The sequence below is a fragment of the Montipora capricornis genome, chromosome 5 (genome assembly GCF_036669925.1).
Source record: "Montipora capricornis isolate CH-2021 chromosome 5, ASM3666992v2, whole genome shotgun sequence".
Lineage (NCBI taxonomy): Eukaryota > Metazoa > Cnidaria > Anthozoa > Scleractinia > Acroporidae > Montipora > Montipora capricornis.
In genome coordinates, this window is record NC_090887.1 from 14,530,482 (window position 1) to 14,538,442 (window position 7,961).

A 7,961-nucleotide genomic window follows, 5' to 3' on the forward strand; every position below is an offset into this window, starting at 1 on the left:
TATCATTCATCTCTAAAACTGTCGAGAGGTTGGTGATCCAACAGCTGCTAGTACATTGTTCTGATAACGCTCCTCTCCCTAACAATCAGCCATCGTATCGAAAGTTCCATTCTACAGAAACATGTGTCTTGAGGGTTCCTAATGATATCTTGATGAGTATGGACAGCCAAGAAGTTACTCTTCTTATTCTTTTAGACTTAAGCTCTGCCTTTGACACAGTTGATCACGAGGTTATGATTTCCTTACTTGAATCTGACTTGAATCTGGCACTGCTGGTCATGCACTCAAATAGATTACTTCTTTTCTACATGGGCGATGTCAACGAGTTCGCTTTCAACAAGCAAGTTCTGGAGATTTTGATGTTAAATATGACGTTCCGCAAGGCAGCCGCCTTGGGCCAGAACCTTTTTCCGCTCTACATGTCTCGGCTCTTCAAAATCGTCGAGAAGTATCTTCCAACTGTTCATGGATATGCTGACGATACGCAGTTGTATTTGTCATTTTGTCCTGATTCGCTATGGTGCAGGATCGTGAAGTTTTGGCGTTGAATTGGAAGCGGTTATTCCTGAAGTTCGGTCATTGCTCATTTCTCTTAAACTGAAGCCAGTTTAATGACATCGAAACAGAGTTTATTGTCATCGGCACTCGCCTACAGGTATCTAAGGTCGACAATGCTTCTCTTATTTTGGCTCAGCTGACATTACACCATTATCGAGAGTTAGAAACCTGGGTGCATGGTTTGATGATCGAATGGCAATGAATGTCCATGTTGGTATGGTCTGCAAGAAAGCCTTCAGAGGACTGTACAACATTCGGCAAATAAGAAAATTTATTTCTGTTGAGTCGACAAAGACACTTCCCTTTTTTCACGTGCCTCCTTACCATTATTGTAACTCTCTATTGTATGTATTTCTCAGTACCAATGTGATCGCATTCAGAGAGTTTTGAATGCTGCTGCTCCTCGATATTCACATATCACACCAGTCCTCACGCTTCTTCACCGGCTTCCCATCAGACAAAGAATTAAATTTAAGATTGCTCTTATACTTTTCAAGGCTCGACATGGTTTGGCGACGAACTATATTTGTGAACTGTTAAGTGAAAAGCCGTGTAGTAGATATTCTCTCAGATCTGCGGATGACAAGCATTTGTTGGCCATACCCAAGACAAAGTCTAGGACGGTAGGTGACAGGGCATTCTACCATGCTGCCCCAGCCGTATGGAAGTCTCTTTCTCTCGAAATTAGACTGAGCCCAAGTATTTAAAAATAGGCTAAAGACATTTCTTTTTAAAAAAGCTTTTTATTGACTTGAACTATTTTATGAGCTATTTTATTAACACTATGAACTATTTTTATTTTTGCATCATAATGAACTGTATTTTAATTTAATATTATTTTTGGTTTGCATTGTAAAGCGCTGTAGAATATTTTAATAGTTTTGAGTGCTATCATGAAGTATCATATTTTATTACTATTATTATTATTATTATTATTATTATTATTATCATAGTATACTAGTAGTATAGTATAGTATAGTATTATTATAGTATAGTATGTATAGGAAATCGTATGAACGCGAGTGCATTTCGTGATTTATGGGCACGAGTGATGTTATGAAAGTTCTCAAAAGAAAAAAATGGTCTCCCTACAAGACCAAAAAAGGTGGATAAGAGATTCTCTCTCATCACTACAAAAAGTACAAAGATCATCTGATCGTATACCTATTTTGTTTAGGAAATCGTATGTTGCTAAGAAGAAGCTGAAACTGAAAAATAATTAATTTCGATATTTTGTGCAACTAAAGGGGAGTTTGTATATCACTTTCCAGTTAATGAAATTAGAACGGGTAAAGTGGCAGTCAGTAAGCCATTTGTTTTGAGTTTTACTAGGGCTAGTCTGTTTAGAGTTAACGCATTTTGATAAACCATTCTGTTTGTTTTGGTAACGCTTAGAAAGACATCAATAAAGCGTTCATAATTTCCTTTTGGAGGGGGCTGCGTTTTAACCTTATTTCGCAAGTTTTTTATAGATGATAAAACACCATAAAAGGTGAGAAAGTTCGTTTTGATATCAAATTAAATTCAGTAAAGGATAAAAATTTGCTTTCGTCTCTCATCAAGTGCGTGACTTTTTGAATTCCCTTAGCGGACCATGATTTATAATAAATTGGCTTCTTCCCAACCTTTAAGAGAGAGTTGTGCCATAAGTTTAATGACAAAGGGTGTTCTATGGATTTTACTGTATCCTCAAAGCTCATTTCTGTCCATATTTGCACAATTTCAGTAATGAAAGGGTCGGGCACGTTGATGTATTTAGAAATGTCCTTTCTATCGAGGTTGCCTCTGAAGAACTCTACTCCACCGTAGTCTTCTAATTGAAAGTCAAACAGCAGCTTCCATTTTCCACTATTATTGTAGTTTAAATATTTTCTCACCCAGGATAGCTTAAGTGATTTATTGAAGGAGTTTAGATCAAGCATCCTAACTCCCCCATTTTCATAGTCAATTATCATAATGCTTCTCTTTATTTTGTCTTCGGCCAGGATGTTAACGAAGGCGGGAAAGATCGCTTGCCGTTGCCTTGCTGTTATCTGAACTATTCCTTTTTCATCGGCTATTTTTCAAAGAATGTCCACTCCCATACTCCAGCGGAGAACTTAACGTGGCATTCAATCAGCTATGACAAGCCTCGAGATAAAATGACGTTATGAACATGCCATAATGTTTGTTTTTACGGGAAATGTCAGTTATTCTCGTTCTTTTAGTTACAAATTAAACTCAGTGAGTGTCCGGAGATTTTGGCACTTTGTTGAAAGAGCTCCACTGAGCATGAAGTCCTTGCTCTGCAGCTAGAAAATTCCTTGTTTCTTTTGTAAAGAGTGTTCATTGATTAAAGTAGGTGTTCAAATTCTTCACTTTTTTCTTTTGAGGCGTTGGTATGACGAGAAAAACCAGGTAGTCCGTCCAACCTTCCCTTGAAGTGCATTTGCTTGGAATTGTTCATGCAGTCATATGTCATTGCCATTGGGAATGCAATATGACTGCCTTCAACTGCTCCTACCACTTGTGGGAACGCGGACAAGCGAATACTTTGAAGCACCTCTTGCTCAGTGTTGGGAAAAAAACTCTGTACGGTCGTCCGTTTGGCAATTGCATTACAAAAATCGTGTGTAATCTGCATAACTGTACACCTTCCAATGCCGAATTGCAGCTCAGTCTCTCTCTGCGTGTGTCCGGTTGCTAGTCGCCTTAACGCTACCACTACACGCTTGTTTACTGGAATAGCTGGCGAAATCTTGTGTCTTTCTTAGCCAAATCCGAGGCAACCACTCGTACAATGTATTCAAAAGTACGCTTTGAGATCCTGAAATTTTCCTTCCACTAATCCTTGCAAAAAGCTTTCAACCTCGCGACCTCTTGCTGTATTGTAGCATCAACAGCTCAGTGAAATCTTGACGCTTCGGTTGGCAGCTCAAGAAACAAGAAATAAAAGCAATGATCCGAAAAGACAACGCTTTACTTCTAGTGAAGCCATCAAGTTTTTAGAATTTCCTGCCAGTTGAATTTGAAGAGGGGTGATGCAGCGCGCGCTGGTGTTGACAGATCAGTCAACTTGAGCTATTTTAGCCAGTGTAAACAATAGACGAATGTACCAAGGTTAAGTCCCTTGACCTCAGTAACGCTGGCTCTGGTTATTGGCGGCATTTGACAGCTGCGTTACGGACGTCCTAAACCGGTGGATTCTTGACGTTGACAAGCGATGAAGTCGTCCTCGTGTCTTCCAGCGTACTATCGGCATTACGGATCACTTATTGATTAACGATCGCTTATCGATAACTTTAAGCTACTATGAACAAATTTTTATCCCTTGACTTTTTAGGTTTCTCACATAGAATTCCAGGAAAGATTAAAAATAACGTTTACCGTTTGGAAATATCTGAATTGGTTCCGGAGATATTTAAGTTTGAAAATTGTGTAAAATGTGCAAATGAGAGGACTGATATAAACGTCATTCACTCAACCCAATAGAACATGAGTTATTTTTATCAATTTGCAGCAGAAACCATTGAAACTTGGCACTACAGCTATAAAGAAATTGGTTCCCATGGCTACTTAATCTTTTCCAGTCCCCTCCAACCTGATTTCAACATTTTTGGTGATCTTAAGCTGGAAAAACATTTAACAAGGCCACAAACTAGATCTAACATATTTATTGTTTGTAGGCTCATGCAAACGGACACCATTGGCAAATATCAAAATAGAACGTCAAAGGTGGCTAGCAAAGCCTTTAATACCAGGGAGTTCTGGAAACCAGTATGATAACAAAACTTGTATGCTCATATTGTGGAGCACATCTACTGGAATTGTACTGCAAAGAATCAAACATTTCTGATGCAAATTGGCTGAGATATCTTTTTCATCATAGCGGCGCAGCACCATGGGTAAGAAAATATGGTAACCCATCCATGCGAGAAAATTTAGTTGTTGGTCGCTGTAAGAATGTACGTCCGTCCACCCCTCCATGTATGCCAATGTGATCAGTATCACCTGACCATATTCGGTCATAGTTTGTATAGTGGACATCCATGTTATGGTCAATTGACACCTGTCAAAACAAGGCATCCGCTGACCAGTATCACGTGATCATATCGCAGGCTCAAATTTAAATCTCATCAAGGTTTTTGAAGTTGACCGCTGACCAGGTACTGGTTTCTATGGGAACGCAGGTTCGAGCCTGGTTAACTGCTAAACAGTTTTCTCGCGCTTCCTGTGGCTCGACGCTGCTACACGGCCATACTACGTCAACTAAAGCTTATAACAGCCGACGATTCGGAAAATATTTTTTTCCTGCATTTTTCGCCGATTTCAATCCAGGTTTGACATATATAGCTGTGGTCAGGACACAGTTCTTCAAGTCAAGCATCCGAGGGATATAAACTTAAAGCTGAGTGTTTGCTTTTAACTTGTTTAGAGCTGCTTTTTGGCATATCTTCAGAAGATTGCTAATTTTGATAAGTTTGCATCACGGATGCCTGAACGACCTTGACAGAAGAGCAGAAACCTTTGAAGAGAGAAAGAAAACGAGAACGACAAAAGAGTAGACCAGTAATAGCTCAAACTTAGTGGAAGAAGTTACTCCACAAATTATTTTCTTGGACACTAAACCGTTTGTTATTTTTACGGATGCGTTATTTCAATTGGATGCGTATCTTTAAAAAGTGGCTTAATCGTGTTCTCCTTTGTTCAAGAATGAAACTCGAATCTTTATTCTCAACTGGAATTAATTAACAATCATCTGTAGTCTTTGTTTTGCTCTAAAATGCGAGCGAACAAGTGGTTTGTTTTCCTCAGTTTGCCTAAGGCCATCCTCTTTTTTTTCTCCGTTTAGCGCCGTCGACCTACCCAAATTTTTGCCATTTTCAAAGATAAAAATAATAACGACGTAGTTAAACCATTTTTATGTTGCATAGGAGTTTCGGTGGTTGATCCTCTTTCCCATGTTGATTTAATTTGACAATAACATCAACCAACTTTTCCGCCATATTGATTTTGGGTTCACGTCTTGTTCTTTTCCAGGCTCCGCAGCAATGATGCTGGCGTAGTAGGCCTCCGATTCCGAGACTACTTGTGATATATATTTATTTTTTGGGTTTTTTTTCAATACAACTCTTTTTTGACCTTGAACTGAGACAGTTTCCTAACGATCTGTCACATAAGCTAGAGCGTCTGTGATTTATAAATTTTAGCGTGATTCCTATTCGCTGCTTTTGCAGCTTTTGACAGTTGACTCTGAAATGGCTTTTCCGTTCGATTCAAGAAAAATTCATTGCCTAACTGGTGACTTCCACATTAAATTTCACTTTGCTTTGTGACTCATGCGATATCGGTTTTTCGCGTGAAGTTTACTGGTTAAGCAATGAATTTATAGAAGGAAGCAAAGAAAATGATTTAATTAAGCAGTAACCGGAAACACCAAAACGCGGACAATTGGAAAACCTTATATTTCACTAACCCTACAGCCAGCTGTGAGAATAAACATCCCGGGAGCTCCACTTCTAGAAGCTTAGCTAAATCTATATATTATTTGATCAAAACTCGGTTGAGTTTATGATGCCATCACTTGGCTAATTTGCATATTTTATATCTCTGGAACAAAAAAAGATATTTCAAAATAGTAAACAGCATTCTTCTCGTACAGACTACATTTTTATGTCTGAAAATGGCTTAGATAGGAAAGATGCGAATTTCGTCATACTTTAATCATCGCTGAGCGTCTACCTGCGCAAGCGCAGTAGACACAAAAGCGATTGACTTTTAAGCGGGCGCGTCTCATCTGACATAGATGGGACTTCTAGCAGCCTAGAAAACTTCAGACAGCTGAATTCTGAGATCAGAATTAAAATGTGGAAGTCTCGTAGTCAATTGAAGCGGGAAGTAAAAACTCAAATTGCGCTTTATTTTTTCGCTGGCGACACTGAGCACTCGTAATATCATTGAAAACTAGACAATTTTTAAAATCCAAACAGAACTTTGCACAAGGCTTGGCAATCCCAACGGAAAACATCAAGAAAGCAGATGCGTCTTACGCTTTGTAGTAAATGAGATCAATGTTTTCTTATGATTTCAGAATATTAAACAAGAGAGGACTGGAACTTGTGGGCTATAAAACAAGATTCCACTTACCAGGATCAACAGACTGAGAACTTGATATAACGTTGAGCAACAATATCCACCAATACTGCCCGATATGCATGCTGGGATCAACTAAGGTCCTGGAAACTGTGGAAAGAAGCTGTTGGGATTCGTGATTATTGAACGCTATAGAGGTCGCGTCAACAAGAATCCTAAAAGAAAACACTTTAGTGCTCTTGACGACTTGCGGAAGTCGAATGACCCGAGGAAAAGAAAGTATAAGGATATCAAAAACGGAACAATAAGGGAAATTGATACATGTGGCTGATACGTCTGAAAACGGCTAAAATCTAAAAGATCGGAAGCAGCTATGTAAGTCAGTTACCTTAACTCTGAAGCTAAAACTCAGAAAATTAGACGGTTTACGGTGCAAATGCTGAACGAACTGAAAGCTTGACGGAAACGGAGCCTGGAAGTCCAAAATTCAATGGTATACTGAGCGCAAAGAAGCTACAATCAAGGCGAAACCCGACTTTAGAGGAATAATCTAATTTTCATTGCCGCGATGTACGAAACCCTGTTCTCCCTCGTAAGTGGCTTTCGCCATCTTGAGTTTGCATCACGGTTGCAGTCAAACTTAGGCCGGTCAATATTTCATTATTTACCTTTACCTTAAAGTGTTCCAATTAACCTTTACGATCAGCAACGAGTGCTATATTCTTCAAACTACCTCGTAAAAAGTGTAGTTAATCGAACCGTAAATTAAAAGCAATCACTGAAATGAGCGCTTAGGCTTATCCTTAAAAGAAGCGCTATTTTCTTCATACGATCTCGTAAAAAGTGTAGTTAACCGAACCGTAAAATGATATTCCGGTTTCCGTTAACGTTTTAGCTTGTTCAACCAATTCCTTTCAGCGACAGCGTTATGTCAACTTCCTGTGTTTTGCTTCCGCTACAAAGGCTTCGGGTCATTTTCATATGCTTCAGCTACATGTATTTATTTCTCCAGATCTGATTTGACCTCATTGCTTTTGGTGGTTCGACTTCCGCAAATCCGTAAGCGGACTAAGCCGGTGTCTTGTTACTGGGCACTTACTGATGCGTCTTCATGTATCGGCAATAACTACGAACCAGAACAGATTGTTTCCACAGCTAAGTTAGATGATGTCAGCATGCAGGCTGGGCAGTCCGTGGAAGATAGTCACTTGACGATATCTTATGGAAAGCCATAACGTTCTCATTTATATCTTTATTCTTTTGGTCTCGAACTTTTGTCTTGTGAAGTGGTTTTGTCATTTGTGTGGTGAGGTTTTGTCATTATGTGACGA

At 39.1% G+C, this 7,961-nt stretch overlaps 1 protein-coding gene across 1 annotated transcript in view; it reads right to left on the reverse strand.

Annotated features, from left to right (window-relative positions):
• Positions 1-7,382, reverse strand: part of LOC138049587 (deleted in malignant brain tumors 1 protein-like) — a 69,661-nt gene extending 62,279 nt beyond the window's left edge. The window contains exons 1-2 of the mRNA XM_068895948.1: positions 7,305-7,382; positions 6,685-6,793 (exon numbers count right to left, since the gene is read on the reverse strand). Of these exons, the coding sequence (XP_068752049.1) occupies positions 6,685-6,754 (70 nt within the window). The 5' untranslated portion in view covers positions 6,755-6,793; positions 7,305-7,382. The remainder of the gene's footprint in view (positions 1-6,684; positions 6,794-7,304) is intronic.
• Between the last annotated feature and the right edge of the window lie 579 nt (positions 7,383-7,961).